The 17,395-nt window shown below is 32.5% G+C and overlaps 2 protein-coding genes across 3 annotated transcripts; one reads left to right on the forward strand and one right to left on the reverse strand.

The window, feature by feature from the left end:
• Positions 1-308: 308 nt before the first annotated feature.
• On the reverse strand, positions 309-17,140 carry LOC144838440 (uncharacterized). 2 transcript variants are annotated; one of them, XM_078693798.1, is made up of 10 exons: positions 17,007-17,140; positions 11,947-12,051; positions 5,481-5,534; positions 5,182-5,358; positions 3,275-5,040; positions 3,003-3,076; positions 2,614-2,869; positions 2,247-2,411; positions 1,855-2,000; positions 309-1,538 (listed from the first exon to the last, which is right to left on the reverse strand). In XM_078693798.1, exons 3-10 carry the CDS (start codon positions 5,515-5,517, stop codon positions 1,277-1,279), a joined length of 2,883 nt encoding a protein of 960 aa, XP_078549924.1. In that variant the 5' UTR covers positions 5,518-5,534; positions 11,947-12,051; positions 17,007-17,140; the 3' UTR covers positions 309-1,276. The 2 variants fall into 2 exon arrangements, with proteins under 2 accessions (XP_078549924.1, XP_078549925.1); XM_078693799.1 differs by lacking the exons at positions 11,947-12,051; positions 17,007-17,140 and adding an exon at positions 5,974-6,067.
• Positions 7,229-16,580, forward strand: LOC144838403 (DNA polymerase nu-like). The gene is made up of 23 exons (XM_078693741.1): positions 7,229-7,367; positions 7,457-8,495; positions 8,585-8,696; positions 8,787-8,963; positions 9,298-9,425; positions 9,598-9,707; positions 9,892-10,016; positions 10,238-10,370; positions 11,252-11,316; positions 11,500-11,583; positions 11,771-11,875; positions 11,992-12,048; positions 12,375-12,428; positions 12,605-12,670; positions 13,399-13,453; positions 13,749-13,826; positions 13,989-14,103; positions 14,376-14,458; positions 14,660-14,731; positions 14,979-15,149; positions 15,625-15,771; positions 16,117-16,178; positions 16,494-16,580. The coding sequence occupies exons 1-23, from the start codon at positions 7,229-7,231 to the stop codon at positions 16,569-16,571; spliced, it is 3,255 nt and encodes a 1,084-aa protein (XP_078549867.1). The 3' UTR covers positions 16,572-16,580.
• Positions 17,141-17,395: the final 255 nt, after the last annotated feature.

Genomic DNA, 17,395 nt, shown 5'->3' on the forward strand with positions numbered 1-17,395 from the left:
TATAAGGTAAAAGATGAAAATATATCTAAATTCCATCTTCCACCAAACAACATTTTTTGTTAACTGCATTCCAATTTGGACGTGGAGAAGAACAATTATAACTTACGCACATTAGGTTGATTGAACCCGCACACTGTGTAACAAAAATGAATGCGCAAAATAAAATTGCAGTACATCACACAATCCTTCAATCAAATGACATGAATCTACTAAGGTGTGTTATAATATCATTAAAATCAATTAAAATTTTAATCATGTATTTCTATTGTATTTTTTTTGTGTGTGAAAGAAATGGAAAACAAATATTAATTGATAACTAAGTATTTGTATTTATTTTAAAAATTTAAATACCAAGGCCTTTTAATTAGTACAGTAGGTGTATTTGAAGAAAAAGAAGAAATTAAGAAGGTTATTGCAACTTCCCAGTTATTCACAAAAGTTAGGCTAAACTAAATCAAAACAATACATTATTTAAATATAGCAAAAAGAGGGTCAAACTCATTTGTGTGTTGGGTTTACCACCAAAACCTGACCAATTTCTTAAATCTATCTATTAATAATAATAGCATATTAATTAAAACTATTTTAAAAAGTTTATTTCTTCTTCTTTTACTTTTGAAATAATTCCACAATTTGTTTTAATTTTAATACTTTATTAAAAAGTATACATTTACTATTTAATTCTATTAACATATTTGTTATCTATTGAAAAAATAAAACAGTACCTCTTATTTGTTATTGATTGGCTCTAAAAACAAAAAATACACACACTCTTGGAGTGATTTACAGAAAGTTCTTTTTGGGTCATGTGAAATGTTTAACGCAAGTATATTATTCTGGTATGGAGAGCACTAAGCACAATAGGCAGAAACTATTCTAGCTATTATAAATAAATGCTTTAGTAAAATAGTACACTTTATAAGGCAAATTAACTTTTTTAACCTTCAAAATCGGTTACTAATAATTTCACACCAATTCTAGGTGGTTTCCAGGACACCCAGTGTGAAATTTAGCAAAACGCTCTATGACAAAAATGGGTATACTTGAAATAGAATTTTAACCCATGTCTTAAAATAAAAGAGTACCTCAATATCTCATCAAATGTTTTAGGTACTGTATTACTGTATGGTCTAAATGTTGTACTTGAAATGGAAACCCGGGTCTTAAAATAAAAGAGTACCTCAATATCTCATTGAATGCTGTAGATACTGCATTACTGTATGGTCTAAATGGTGTACTTGAAATGGAAACTCGGGTCTTAAAATAAAAGAGTACCTCAATATCTCATTGAATGTTGTGTTGTAGGTACTGTATTACTGCATGGTTTAAATGGTGTACTTGAAATCGGCCTTGAATTTTTCAATCTTTCTTTTTCTGCTTTTTTCCTTTTGTCAAGGTTGTCCTGCCATTTTTCATATGAACTACTTGCTTCTTTTTCTCTCTTAATTGTATGACTGAATTCTTCTTTTTTCTTTTCCTTTTCTTGCTTTTTCTTTTCTTTCTTTTCTGTGTGTATCTTCTCATCCTTCACAGATTTCCTAAATTGATTAATTGAAAATTATAAATGAAAATAATTGCACACAGAATGAACAAATTCCAAATTTACTACACATACAGGTGCGGATCTAACATTATAGATTAGGAGGGATAAATAATAATAATAATAAAACGATCCATCAGGTTGCAGAAAAATAAAAATTTTATTTTAAAATGTCATGGCTGTTAAATTTTAGGGGCCTAAGGCCTGTTTAGCCTCAGCCTAAATCTATACCTGACATAGCTAAATAACATGAATGCAAGTAATACAATTACAGGTAGTGTTGTCCCTTTTCATACTAAATCTTTCAAAATTACCATTTTTTAAAAGCACTTGCAGCTTCCTTTTTCTTTTCATCTTTAGTTTCAACAGTTTTGTGCAACTCCTTCTTTTCATCTTTCAGTTTCTTTTGATGTTGTTCTTTCAGTACATCATCTTTTGTGCCCTTCCATGCTTGAAATGTCTAGAAGTGATGAAACAAGAACAAAATAAATATTTGGCAAAGATGTATTGTAATAAAACAACAAAAAGCAAAAGCAATAAATAAATTAATATTTCTACATACATTTTGCATAACCTGGCAATTACAAAATGAGAACAGAGCCCATTTTGTCTTGTAATGATATGAACTAAAATTACATCAATATATGGTTACTTTTCTCCTGCCTCAAAATGAATTATAACAAATACATTTAGCAGATAAAATTACCTTTTCTGCCATTTTTCTTTTTTCTGCCAACTCTTCTGTTTCTTTCTCTCTTTTTTCCTTTCTTTCAGCATCCTTTTTCTTTTTTTCTTTCCGCAGCTGTTCTTGTTTTTTCTCATTCCAAGCTCTAAATGTTGCCATGGCCTCTAACTTTCTATCCTTCTCTTCCTAACAAATAGTTCAAATTTTCAGAAATGTAATTTTGACCATCTCAAATGCACTAATAAACAAAACACCTGCCAAGGGAACTTTATACACTACTTTTATCTATCATGTTTGAATGCCTATGTAAGATCCCGTACAAATATTGTAAATAAAATTCACTATTTCAAAAACATCAGATTGTGATTCTTCATATACAATTCCTTACCTCAAGTTTCTTTTTCTTCGCCTCATTTTCTTCCTTCTTCTTTTCTTTCATTTTTTCTTGTAATTCTGCATCTTTTCGAACTCTCCATTCACCATAGATGGCGTTACGTATAGAGCTTGCATCATTAAGTGAGTCTCCTAATCCTGATCCAAAACTAGAGTTCAAACTTGAATTCAAACTAAGTGTGTTTGCTCCTTTTGGTGGTCGTTGAGCCTTTGGCTTAGCAATGTTTTCACCGGATGCTGATCGTACACGTCTAATTATAATTGGAAACAAGTTTTAGATACACTATGTATTTTGTTCCACCAATTCTAGACAGGATATTTCTATTTTTGGGGGTCTTTTGCTTTCTATAATGTGCAAATGTATATATTGTATTCAAAACCTACCTATTCCCAGATGCGGGATCAATAAACTTTTTGGGTTTGTTTCCACCATCAGAGTCAGCACTATGATATCCATTCTGAACAGAAAAAAAAACCAATTATAATATTTGTTATATTAACAAAATACATGAAAACCAAATGTAGTGGATAGAGACTCTTCCATGGTTTAAGCTTAAAATGATTGCATACTGGCTATACACCAGTCAATGCCTAACTCACCTCAACCCTGTTGAAATAAAATACTATTTCAAAACAGAAAACAATATTATTCTTACCTTTGGTCTTCTGTCTTTTGGGTAACTATCATTGTGATCTCCATCACTGTCACTTAGAAGACCTTTCTTTTTTGTCTTTTTCTTCTTTTTATTATCAGAGTCTTCCAGCGCTTCAAGTAAAGACAAGGATTGCTTCTTATTTTTCTTTTTTGATGATTTCTCTTCTTCTGATGACGTCTCTGAAGAATCAAGGATTGATTGTTTCTCCTTTTTTTTCTTAGCTTGTATATTGAATGGAGAGTTTTCATCTAAATCTGAATCAGAACTTCTTTTTTTATTTGATGAATTCTTCGATTTTTTTCTTCTTGACTTACTATTGTCATCAGAATCCGTTTCAGAATGATCCTTTCCACTAACGTTGTTTTTTCCTGGAGACTTTGATCTTGTTTTAGCCGATGTAATTCTTGGTTTTGGAGTTGGTCTTTTAGAATCTGGTGAAGATGATCTAGATTTCTGTTTTTGAGTTTTCCTATTTCGTGAACGCTTTTCTTCTTCTTCATCACTAGAATCAAATACGCTTGTTTTTTTGGTTTCTTTCTGTACAGGAGAACTGCATCTTGTTGACTTTCTTCTATCATTCCCAGATTTTCCTTTCTTATCTTTTAGGTCAGTAGTTTCCTCGTCACTGCTGGAATCAAGTAATCCTTTTGTTTTTCTTTTTGATTTGATATTGGATGGTGATTCCCTTCCCTTATTACTAGACTCCTTCTTTGATTTAGAGTTTATTTTACGTTCTTCGTCATCACTACTGGAATCCAATAAACCCTTTCTCTTGGAAGATGGAGATGATTTTTTGCTGTTTTTTCCTGAAACCTTTGATTTAGATTTGTCTTTACTATCATCATCGCTGCTTGAATCAAATAACCCTTTTATTTTGGATGATTTTTCACTTGTTGGTGATGATCTTCCACTCTCCTTTTTACCCTTCTTTGATTTCGACTTCTCACTGTCATCCTCACTGCTTGAACCTAGTATACTTTTTATTCTAGATGATTTTTTATTGGATGGTGATGATTTTCCACTACTTTTTTTATCCGTTCTCTTTTTAGATTTAGACTTATTTCCCTGGTCACTTTCATCAGAATCCAAAATTGTTTTTTTCTTTTTGGATTCAGTCTCCACAAACGAAAATGGGGAATCTGATTGTCTACTCGGAGAAACCTTACGAGAGGCTGCTTTTGGAGTTGGAGAATTTCGATTTCCTTTCACTTTATCAGACTCTTTATGTTTGACTTCTTTATGAGTTGGAGAGTTGGCCCTTGATTTTGGTTTAATCCCCAAGAGCATATCCAACTCTGACTGTTTTTCCTCATTTTTAACTGGTGAGCTACTCCGAGATTTAGGTTTTGCTCCTAGTAGTTCATCAACACTAGGACTCTTTCTTCCATTTTTTGATTTGGTATTCAACTCTTTATTTGGCGAATGCCTTCCTTTAATTGGTTGATGCTGACCTGTTGTTGACCTAGGAGAGTCATCATCTGTAGAGTCAAGGGTTTTTTTTCTTGGTTTTGGTACTGGGCTTGAAGCAGACCTTTTTTTGTCTTCTTTTTTAAGCAGGCTGAGTAGTGGATCTGGAGATGAAGACCTGTTTGATATAGGAGATTTGGATCTCAACTTTGAGCGAGGAGATGGTGTTGGGGACGAATCACTTAGTTTGCTTCTTGGTGAAGGAACAGGAGAGGGTTTCTTTGCTGATTGTGATACCGGTGGCTTCCATCCTCCTTTAGCATTAGTTTTTGCAGGTGTTGTGAATTGCGAAAGAAAATCTGTCAAAAATTAAAATGTGAAAAAATCAGTGAGTAAAGACTAATTAAAAGAGGTTTGTTTAGGTCAAAGATAATTTCATAATCAATATTTTATAATTGGAATAAAAAATCTATGATTGGCAACAAATATACAATAACTACCATCAGTGCTGTTTCCAAAATCGTCATCACTGTCATCGTCTTCATCTTCTTTGTTGGCATCCTCATCATCATCTTCTGTAAGACTAAAATCACTCAACCCTGCACCAAGGCCACGCCTTCTACGATCACGCAGTTTGGACTCAAGCTCACTTTGGAAACCAGATTTAGTTTTTTTGCCTAAACAGTACAGAAGTGTAAATACAAACAAAAAAATGTACACAACATGTCAAAAAGGGCTAACAACATACGTAGACCAAATTAGACAATTAATAGAACATCATACCACAATTGTTACTAACCTGAAGATTCATGACCTGATCTCTGAGTTGCTAACATTTTTAATCATTTAATTCCTGAAAAATAAATGCAATTTTTTTAAAAATCAGTGTTAAACAGTCAGTGGAAGCTGGTCGACATCTCGGTCCTAAACCTACCAGTTACTTTACCTAGCCTAGCTAATAAGGAGGGCCTAGCTAGGCCCTAGCTAGTGTAGTAGGCTCAGCCTACCTAGCTAGGCCTAGGCATTAGTAATACTAGCCTAGGCCTAAGCTAGTAGTATAGTGGACCCTAGGCCTGCCACAGGCCTTGCTTGCCTGCCCAGCCAGGCTACAACACAAGCACAAGCTAGCCTAGCTAGAGGGCCAGGCCTAGCCTACTTAACTTTCTACTAGCTAGGCCTACTAGTAGTAGGCCTAGGTGTGGGCCTAGAGTCCTGCTTAGCTAAATATTTAAGCATTTATTTATTCAACTCAAAATGTATATAGGCCTATTGTACTATTTAAAATAACTCACACCTAAAAACAGCAACAGCAGTTCGAATCTTGTGTTTATAATTTATTAAGCAGTCAGCTAGGCCTAGCACTGCAGTCATTCATTATTGTTTTGTGTTGCCCACAGTTATTGACGACTCATAGATTATACAACACAATACGTGATTGGTCAAAATTGTGACCATTTTAGATTATTTGTCTATATTATCCAATTGAGTTCACCTATAATGAAAAAGGCTTCTCTCTGAAATAAATTATTGATTTGGCCTAGATATGCAATACTATAATTACAATATTACTGTGTTTCTATCAAACTTATAATTATGTATTTTGAAAATGTTAATATTATTTGGTTTTTGATGCATAATGATTATAAAATATTAGTTTAAAGTCAAAAGAACAGTACACTATTTATATAGGGGTGTTACTATTTTGGTTTAATGTACATCAGTCATCATTGCCATATTGAACGAAAATAATTAGGCTCTAGAAAAAAACTAAAATGTTTAAATATGTTTTTCATTATTTTGGTATGTATTAATCTAGTTATCACTTATATTATACACACTTTTATTAAATCTTGTCAGGCCTAGGCTATCTACTTAATGGAACATGCTGTATAATTAATTTGCATATTGAAAACTTTACGGGAATCAGAATTACGTCGTGTTGCTAGAGCTGTTAACTATTATTTAATATTAAGACGTAATTTTTTTTATTAGTAAGTTAATTATTTAAATTATATGTCGTATCTGTGGTCTAAAGCTACACCCACCAAATTAGATTAATAGCATGGGCAGGTCTAGCCTAAAATATTAATCATTTATTCATTAGAAACCTTCTCTACTTAACTTGGTATGATGGCTAATTTAATTGAGTGAGGCAGGCAGGAGGAGGAAAAAGTGGGAGCTGGTAAACTGAGCATACCACAAGCTGTTAAATAGCCTAGGCCTAGCCTAGTTGGATACATCCTACCTAGCTTAGTAGGCCCGTACGAATGTTTTTAATGAGGATGTGATTGATTCAGACTGCGAAGAAGAATTATTTAATTTTCTTTTGAGGCAGGATGATATATTTCATATTTTAGTAATAGTAGGGCTAGGCCTAGACTACTTCTAAGGTAATAACTAATACTAATATTAATAAATGCCATTGGTTATAATTAGATTAGTGTACATATTTATTTTTGCGGTATAATTATATGAAAAAATGTTAAAAATTACAATAGCAATAGGCTATATACGCATATTTGAAAAATTTAATTTACAGATTTAACCATGTCACCAGTGTGGACACCAGCTAAACGACCTCCTGATTGCTCTGTGGTGTTTTGGCCGTCTCATGATGCTCTGACTGTTTTAAGAGCTCTTAGGGAAGCACGCAAGAAAAGAGAAGCTACAATCAAGCTGAAGAAAGGTATAAAATTTAGAGTACCAAATAATGATTGAATCTAAAATTATACTTGTTATATCATGATTTGATTTTCCTTCTTTTCTTTATTACAGAATCAACCACAGCAAACAACTATTATTCATCACTTTATAACAGAAAATTCAAGAATGTAAAGGGTTCTTACTCTTCAGAGCTATTGAAAAAGGATGATGCACTTGAACTAAAAATAAAAAAAGAACCTATTGATTACATAGATGCTGATCAAAATGCCGCGGGCACCCTACAACGAGGGAATAACATTCTGGCAATAAACCAAACAGCATGCGTAAATAGAAATTGTGTAACTTCAAATGTTTCTGCTTCAACAAGTAAATCTTCACTGAACTATCCTTGTATGACATTTCTCGATGACTCTGCTACATCAGAAATGGGTTTGTCGACTGTACCCATTAGTGGTGATCGTTTCACAATGGATTCATTCGTGCAATCAACCACTGCAGAAAATACTCTACGTAGAGCTGATTTTTCTAGTAATATCTCTGAGAGCATTTCTTGTAATCCAACTTCTTCAGTGCCACATACCCCAGACACTCTCTTCTATAACAAAGACTGGAATGATAGCAAATCAAGCAATAACCAAGATAGTCCACCTCTCTCATTTTCTGATGATTCAGATACAGAGTTTAACAATCCGTTCAATGTCAACAAAACAAATTGTGATGTCACTAATACAAATTGTGATGTCAAGAAAACAGATCGTAATAATAATTTAACGTCCAAAGATTTTAAAACAAATACAAATAATTGGTATTCTTTTACGTCAGCTGGACTTTCATGTACAGAAAAGCACTCAAATATTGTTCTGACCGACAGCAGGTGTAATCATGATCAAGAAGAACAACCAGTCTGCATTAGGACACAATCATCCCAACCAGAGATAAAAGAGGAGCATTTAGAAAAAAAAATTAAAGCGAAAAATTCAAAATTAAGTGGAGGCAGGAAAGAAATTTCAAGTATCTGTACAAAAGCAGTTATAACAAAAACGGCAAGGCCTATGAACATGTTCCATAGTTCTTCTACTCATACCAGTCAGAATGTTTATGGTTCAATTAGTACCAAGGAGCCTTCACTTCCAGTTACAAAATATTCCAGGTGTGATATTAGTTTTATTTTTATCACCTAAACATGTTTTACCAAACATTATTTTAATACTAATTATTACCATTTTTATTCTTATGTAGAGATATGAGAAACACAATGAACAAGAAACAAAGGGAAAGTAATTATAAAAGAGGATTTCAACCTCCAGTAAAGAGACCATTTACTCAGGATAGACAACTCAAGATTAACCAGGTACATAAACTAAGTACAGTACAATCTCAATTTAAACTTCACAGAAATACTGCAAAAAATAACATCAATTTATTATTTGTTCATTTAAAGGTATTTTCTCAAAAACCAACCACATCTAGATCAAAAGAATTGATAAATGTAGCAAGGATAAATGAAAAAGAAAGGCAGATAGTATTAAGCAGTATCAGCACAGCAGATGTCGTGGCCCTAACACTTGTCTATGCTGACAGTTCTACACAATTGAGTGGAGGAGGATTACAAACAAAGGTGATTGTGTACATTTGAACATTTATTTTATTTATTTATTCTCACCGTACAGTATTGTTATATTACAACACATAGAAATCAAATAAAACACAGAACAAAAACAAGTGTAAGTGTTTACAACAACAAAATGATATGAATAGCATAAATAGTCATAGTCCAGACTCCATAGAATAATTGCGTCATGAATGAATCTGGTTGTGGGCAACATGACGTTGTATTCAATGGAACTGATTATGCTTACAAAGTTTAGATTGTATAATCTTATCCTAAATTATTTACATGTGTAGGAATGGTTTTAGTGGTCATTGAATGCTTGGTAACTTTTTTTTTATAGAAAAGCAAATTGGCAAAATTGCAGTGTGATGATCAACCTGTTGGTATAACCCTGGTTGCCATGAAAATGCAAGAGAAAAAGTTTGTTCACATACCTCTGGACATTAGTGATATGGACAAATACATACGGTATGAGAAATATTGCATTTTGACATTTTTATGTCAACTAATTACTTATATTTTTCGAATTGACACACATTGGTACTTCATTGCTATTACTACATTATTATTTTATTAATAGTTTTGTCATAATTTGTATGCTAACTTACTAATATATCTATCTCTTTGATTTCTTTTACAGTGTAATGTTTCAAAATCTGATGTCAAATGTATCTATTACTAAAGTATGCTTTGGAGCTAAAGAATTGTTTTGTGCTTTAATTGAACACTATTCATTTAACCTGAAAGTTGGTATGTGTTGTCATTTCTATGATTTATCATAACAAATGATGATGGTTTGCCTCTCTCCAGGTGTACAAATGTTTTCATTCAAACATGACCGGGGTGACAATGTGAGGCTCTTAGATCGATGTATTATTGTTATAATAATCAAGGGATGGCTAATAATTTTTTAGTATAATATTTGTTGTTTCAGTTGCCAGCGATTGGAGAGTAGACGATCCAAAGATAGCAGCTTGGTTGCTAGATGCTGACCATTGCCCAAACACCTTCACTGAATTGACCGATATGGTAGACAAACAAACACCAAGACATTCTCAGGTATCTATGATATTTATTATTACTATTAATAAAAGTACACGTGGTGTACCGCAAACTTTATATCAATATTATTATTATTGTTATGATGATTATGATTGTGAAGTTAATACTGTTGTTGACATTGTGGCGCTATTAATTTAGCAAAAATACATTGACAGCATTGCTTATTTACAGCAGTCACTATTGTTTTTTTATATACATATTCCAATTGTGTGATGTAGGGAAGGCATATGGTTTGTGATGATCTGTTGTACATGATAGAAATGATGTCAAGTTTAAAAAAGAAACTTGATGATGCAAAGTTATTGCAGCTTTATGAGCTTGTAGAAGTAAACATATGCCCAATATTAGCAGGTAAGAATTACATACTCTTAAAGACCCCTTCCCTGCAATTTTGGACGTTTTTTGGAAAATAATACATATATATCACTTTAAAAACATTAAACCATGTCATTCCTTGTCTTAAATGTACGTTTTATGGTAAATTATGATAAAAAGTGAGAAACAATGCACTACCTAAGTAGCTCGCGGCGATCGACCTCTCGTGGACGGTCTTAGGCCTAGCCTAGCTAGGCTTAGTTTTGTAGGCCTAGCTGGTAAACATCGGTAACGTACGAACATCGTACGCTAGCTATATACCTAGCCTGACGTTGTATAGTTGCTGCATTAATTGTCTTTCTATTTTTGCCAGACTCCGTTGATACAAGTTGGGGAAAACCCGGTATTTTCACTGAAAAGTTAGGAGTCTTCCATTTGTTTTTGCCTCACGATCGATCGAAAAGTGGGCGAATTACAGGTGAAAAACAAAAATATCAATCCGCGCGCAATGCATTTTGGGATTTATAGCGGGCTGCTATAATTATTAGAATCGACTTATTTTTCACATTTTTAACCGTTTAAAGACGAAAAAAATTATCGCAATAGGACCATATAGTATTATTTTTACATTAAATATAGTTTGTGATGTTAAATTAGATCTAAAAAACGTAGGGAAGGGGGCTTTAAGCTCTGTCTACACTATCAAACTTTATGTGACAACAAAATGTGATGTGTCCATATATGGATTTAATGATGTTATATCACTACCATATTTGGCCATATCACTACCATATTTGGGCACATCCCTAACTCCTACATTATGCAAAAAAATAGAACACTTGTATGACATAATTGAGCATGGTTTTCATCACTTAATTACTTGTGTGTCATTATTTAAATTTATTTTTTACATGAAGTGATCGAGATGCTTGGTATTTTGGTTGATGCAAAAGTTTTGTTGCAATATGGACCAATTCTACAAGTAGGTGGATAACATTCTCTTTAGACCAGTTTTTTTAAATAATGATTTTATGAAATTCTGATTTGAAATCTAAATAAATGGATTGAATCAAAGTTAACCAATGACTGTGCTGTATATTTAATGTTTTAAAATACTGTAATATACACTTTCTATAGCCTATATGATTATTTTGGTTTTTCACAGAAAAGAATTCATGCAGTTGAAAAAGAAGCATTGGACCTTGTGGGTTATTCATTCAACATTAACAGTAACCCTCAGTTAAGACAGGTATTAGCAAAATACATTATGCTATTGATTTTTTATATATAATCAACCGAATAGAACCTTACTATAATATCACATGGCATGGAATCAAGAATGGCGTTTACTATATATAAAAAGCAATGGACAAAAAATGGGTAAATGGAAGAATTACTGTATTTATCTTTCTTTTAATTTATACGTTTATTTTGAGGTATTGTTTGACGAGTTAAAACTAGATGAAAAGTACAGGCAGGATAATAGCAAAGGACTAGCAAAAACTACAGTCTTGCAATCAAAATCAACGTCTGAATCAGTTGTAAGTAACTACACAAAATACTGCTAAACTATGGCATACTTTTATACCAACTACGTTTACGTTCATCTTACCTTTCTTTGTAGGGCCTAATGATTCCTGCATCTTTTATCTTCTAGCTGTTAAAATTGAAACCATATCACAAACTTCCAGGCTTGATATTGGAGCATAGACAGGTACTACAAAAAATGCAATAATTATTATTTTATTATAATAATCGCTACGATATTTAAAAAAAATTATTTATAATGTAGGCATTTGATAATTCCACATTTCTGGCTAAACATTTTATAGTTTATTTCTTTTTATATATGTATACATTTGTTTGGCTAACCCCTATATATTTCATATACAGTATGTATTTTTTTGTAGATAATTTTGTAGACAGTTTGTAAAGATAAATGTACACTGCAACAAATAGAAAAGCATGGTTTGACAATTGTTTTATGAGGTTTTGAGTGAATTTTTGCATTAAAGTTTAATATTTGTATCATTATTTTAGTTACTCAAAGTGAAATCAACTTACATTGATGGGATACTAGAAAAAGTTGATGATGTAAGTACTATTGATATCAATATAATATTTTGATTTATTATTAATTAATCTCTTTCAAAATATATTTACTTGTTACAGAATTAAAATACTACTTTACAAAATATTTGTACATGAATCGCCAAATTGATACAACAATAGTGTAATGCATTTTCTTATGATATTTTATTTCTTATCAGGGTAAACTTCATACAAGTTGGGATCAGATTGCGGCATCTAGTGGTCGTCTAACATCTACTAATCCAGTAAGTATCCTCAGAAAATGTAGTTAAGTAATTCCTTTTGGTGGTATATTTTAATGATCTATAATTAAAGCCCCCTTCCCTACGTTTTTTAGATCTAATTTAAGATCACAAACTATATTTAATGTAAAAATAATACTATATGGTCCTATTGCGATAAGTTTTTTCGTCTTTAAGCGGTTAACAATGTGAAAAATAAGTCGATTCTAATAATTATAGCGGCCCGCTATAAATCCCAAAATGCATTGCGCGCGGATTGATATTTTTGTTTTTCACCTGTAATTCGCCCACTTTTCGATCGATCGTGAGGCCAAAACAAATGGAAGACTCCTAACTTTTCAGCGAAAATACCGGGTTTTCCCCAATTTGTATCAACGGAATGTGGCAAAAATAGAAAGACAATTAATGCATCAACTATACAACGTCAGGCTAGGTATATAGCTAGCGTACGATGTTCGTACGTTACCGATGTTTACCAGCTAGGCCTACAAAACTAAGCCTAGCTAGGCTAGGCCTAAGACCGTCCATGAGAGGTCGATCGCCTCGAGCTACTTAGGTAGTGCATTGTTTCTCACTTTTTATCATAATTTACCATAAAACGTACATTTAAGACAAGGAATGACATGGTTTAATGTTTTTAAAGTGATATATATGTATTATTTTACAAAAAACGTTCAAAATTGCAGGGAAGGGGTCTTTAACTTATTTAATTTTTATTTACTGTACTCTAGAACATACAGAATATCCCTAAGCAAGTTATAATGAATGCAATACAGCAAAACACTGGTAAGTGGCAATATATATTATAAGATTCAAGATTCAAGACATTTTATTGGTTCACTTAATTAAGACAATAAAACTACAAGAACAATACATAAAATTGCACAAACGCTATAGGCCAATAATATGGTTAATAGGCTAATGTTAAAATACTGTTGACGATTAAAATTCAAAACAAAAATTACAGTATAGAGTTATCGTCGAACATTTCAATTATACATTTTATAAACATTTACAATAACTTTTAATATAGTAAGATTATAGTACAGTTGATATTTGTTGTTAATAATATTAATTACAGGTACAGATAGTGAAGTAATTGTTATCAAACCAAGAGATGGGTTTAAAGCATCAGAGGGTAAAACATTGATTGCCGCAGGTAAAAGTTTTATAAAACCAACTAAAATGAATCTTCTGTTTAATTTATATTAAAGGGACATCCACATTAAAAGGACACCCACATTAAAGGGACACTCCTATAAAGGTTACTTTTTAATAGGGTATTATTGTTACATCTAAAAAGATTCTTTTTTTCCTTCAGATTTTCAATCAATTGAATTGCGTTTACTGGCTCATTTATCCCAGGATGCTTCACTTTGTGCGGTGTTTAATAATCCTGGTGTTGACGATATATTTGTTGAGTTGACAAAACATTGGTAAGCATTTTTTAGTTTTCAATAACACCAAAGCTCTGTCTACACTATCAACCTTTATGTGACAAAAAAATATGATGTGCCCATGGACATGATTATGTCATATCACTACCATATTTGAGCATATCACTACCATGTTTGGGCACATCACACTTTTTTTTCACAAACTAGTTTGATAGTGTAGACAGATCTTTAGTAACATTTTTTTATATAATTGTAAATTTAGGTGAAAGTAGATACTGTATATTCTATATAATCACATTTTTATATCTTAGGCTTGGTGTCCAAAAGAAGGTTGTAAGTGCTACAGACCGTGATCGTACAAAGCGAATTGTCTATTCTCTCATCTATGGAGCTGGTAAGTGGTATTTTAATAATTATTCAAAGTGTATAATAAGACATGATAGCTAAATTGAATTACATTGAATTGAATAACATCATACATGCAAGAAATAAATTAGTCCATTTTAAGAGTCAGATTGGCATGGACATAATTTCTTGTACTGTATTCAAAATGTATACACATTAAAGTAATGTTATTATTTCTTGCCAACAACAGGTACTGAGAGACTTTCAGAAACATTGTCTGTATCTACCAATAAGGCTAAAGAACTCCGCTCAAGTTTTCTAGGTTAGGACTAACTACATTCTGTATTTGGGTTAAAGCTCTGTCTACACTATCAAATTAGTTTGACAAAAAAGTGTGATGTGCCTAAATATGGTACTGATATTCCCAAATATGGTAGTTTATGATAGTTTAGACAGAGCTTAAGTTACTTTTGTTGTGTTAAAAAATGTTACAATCTATATTTCATGTCACTAATATGCCTATATTTAAAAAGATTATATTATTTTTTAAAATTTAAATCTGTTGACAGCTAAGTTCTGTCGAGTAAAGCAGTTTACATCAGACTGTATTGAAAGGTGTCGAAAACAAGGCTTTGTGGAGACAATATTTCATAGACGTAGATTGCTTCCAAACATCAAATCATTCAATTTTCAAGAAAGATCATTTGCCGAAAGACAAGCCGTCAACTTTGTCATTCAAGGTGTTCAGTTATAATATCTGTTATAATACAATAATTGTATAGTAGATAATATTGAATTTTTATTAATTAATCAATTTTTATTTAATTAAATTAATTAATATTATAAATATATAAATAATTGAATGAGTAATATGTGTCCAATAATGTGCCCAAATATGGTAGTGATATGACATCATCTAGTATTGGGCACATAAAATGTCACATAAAGTTTGATCTACACTAAGTTTGACAAAAAATGTGTGGTGTGCCCAAATATGGTAGTGATATGATGTCATCGTCACATCACATTTGATAATGTAGACAGATACCTTGTCTTCACTATCAAACTTCTGTGACAAAAAAATGTGATGTGCCCATAATTATATGGACATGATTATGTCATATCGCCACCGTATTTGGGGATACAACTACCATATTTGGGCACTTTTTTTGTCAAATTAGTTTAATAAACAAACTTTTTAAATGTTGACTGCAGGTTCAGCAGCTGATCTGTGCAAAAGTGCTATGATTCAAGTTGTAAACAAACTGAACTCAAGAGCAGACTTAGACGCACACTTGCTATTACAAATACATGACGAATTACTGCTTGAGAGTTCTGATAAAGATGTTAGCAGTGTTACAGGTACTTAATGTAACCAAGGCAATCTAACAACAGGATGATGAGCTCTGGAGATTAAAGGGTTTATCTGTGGCTGTGACACGATCAGTTCCACACCCTTTAACAGACACTACATGCCGCAGAGAATATGTACTTAATACAGTACTGCTGGTATTTGTCGCAGCCAGACATAAGATCAAAGGACTGTTTCGTTTATATCTTGGTTGGCAAGGCGAGCTCAGTGTCCTGTTGTTAGATTGCCTTGCTGTGACAGTAGTTGGTGCATAGAAAAATTTATTTAGTTTATTTTGATTCATTTAAGAATGTCAATACTAAATGTGGATTCATTAACCATGTGCTTTATTTCAGAAATGTTAAAATCTGTGATGGAATCTACTCCTAGTTTGTGTGGTTCCTTCACACATCTTACAGTAAGATGAATCTCATTTGTCTCATTTTAAACAGCTTCAGAACCAAAGTCAGGCTATTAAAGCTCTGTCTACACTAAAACAAAGTGTGATGTGCCCAAATATGGTAGTGATATGCTTAAATATGGTAGTGATATGACATCATCATGTCTATATATGGGCACATCATATTTTTTTGTCACAAAGTTTGATAGTGTAGACAAGGCTTAACAGACATGCATTTTCACTACTGTAGCAGCACATGTACATCTAGGTGTTATTTGTTTATTATTAAAAAAACAGTACATTTGTATCATTATTATTCATTATTTGTTACAGGTTCCAATTCCAGTGTCTATTAATGTTGGGAAGACATGGGGTGGCATGGTACCATACACTACCAAGAAATCGTGTTAGAAAGAAGAGAAAGAAAACAAGATGATGCAGTCAGCATGTCTACACAGAGATTTGGCTAACCAACCAATAAAGCACAAATATATCAATAAAACTAAACGTATACATTATGGGTTGTCACAGTGGAAATACCAATTCTGAACAAAGGGGGTTTTCCCAAGTCACATAGGCGGATTTACCCATCTGACCATCCACCTTCCTTAAATTGTATAGACAAATATCGCCCTCACCCCACCACCCTCTCCTTTATTTCTTGGATCCGCCACTGCTTCATTCTTGGTTTATTTATTTACAGTCAATAGATAGTATGTGGAGATACAGCACTAGGAATCAGGTGCTATTTACAGTCATTTGTCTTTATCATCATTATTGTATGCATTGTGTTGTATTATTTGTTGAAATGAGTTATACATAAGGGTCACAAATCAAGAAACTTACTTTTTATTTTGTTGCTTGTTCGTTCAAAATCCAGTAGTAAGTTCAAACCAACACAATACAAGTATTAATCCAATATATAAAATACAGCATTTCTACGCTACCAGGCGTGGCCACGCCGCAAGCATACTAACATATAAAACACGAACAAAGTACACCACCTGTGTATTCAAATGACTGCTGAATATAGCTGATTCGCACTTGTGACCAGTGCAAAGACGTACATGCAATTTGACCAATCACAGCGACGGATATCATCCAAACCTCTCCTTGCGATACGTCCTTGTGGGACGATGGTTATAGAATAAACGAAAACAGTAAAAATCTAGTATTTTTGATATAAATACTATGAAATAAAGTCAACATCAACATCATTGGTTTTTAATGGAGTT

Source organism: Antedon bifida, chromosome 3 (assembly GCF_963402885.1).
Source record: "Antedon bifida chromosome 3, ecAntBifi1.1, whole genome shotgun sequence".
Taxonomy (NCBI): Eukaryota; Metazoa; Echinodermata; class Crinoidea; order Comatulida; family Antedonidae; genus Antedon; species Antedon bifida.

Coding starts and splice junctions, on each gene's coding strand:
- LOC144838440 (XM_078693798.1), bottom strand. CDS start 5,517: ATGTTAGCAACTCAGAGATCAGGTCATGAATCTTCAG. Junction 5,041..5,181: donor TTTTGGAAACAGCACTGATG/GTAGTTATTGTA, acceptor AATTTTTGACAG/ATTTTCTTTCGCAATTCACA. Junction 3,077..3,274: donor CAAAAGACAGAAGACCAAAG/GTAAGAATAATA, acceptor TTTTCTGTTCAG/AATGGATATCATAGTGCTGA.
- LOC144838403 (XM_078693741.1), top strand. CDS start 7,229: ATGTCACCAGTGTGGACACCAGCTAAACGACCTCCTGATTGCTCTGTG. Junction 12,429..12,604: donor TACTAGAAAAAGTTGATGAT/GTAAGTACTATT, acceptor ATTTCTTATCAG/GGTAAACTTCATACAAGTTG. Junction 14,104..14,375: donor GTTGAGTTGACAAAACATTG/GTAAGCATTTTT, acceptor TTTATATCTTAG/GCTTGGTGTCCAAAAGAAGG.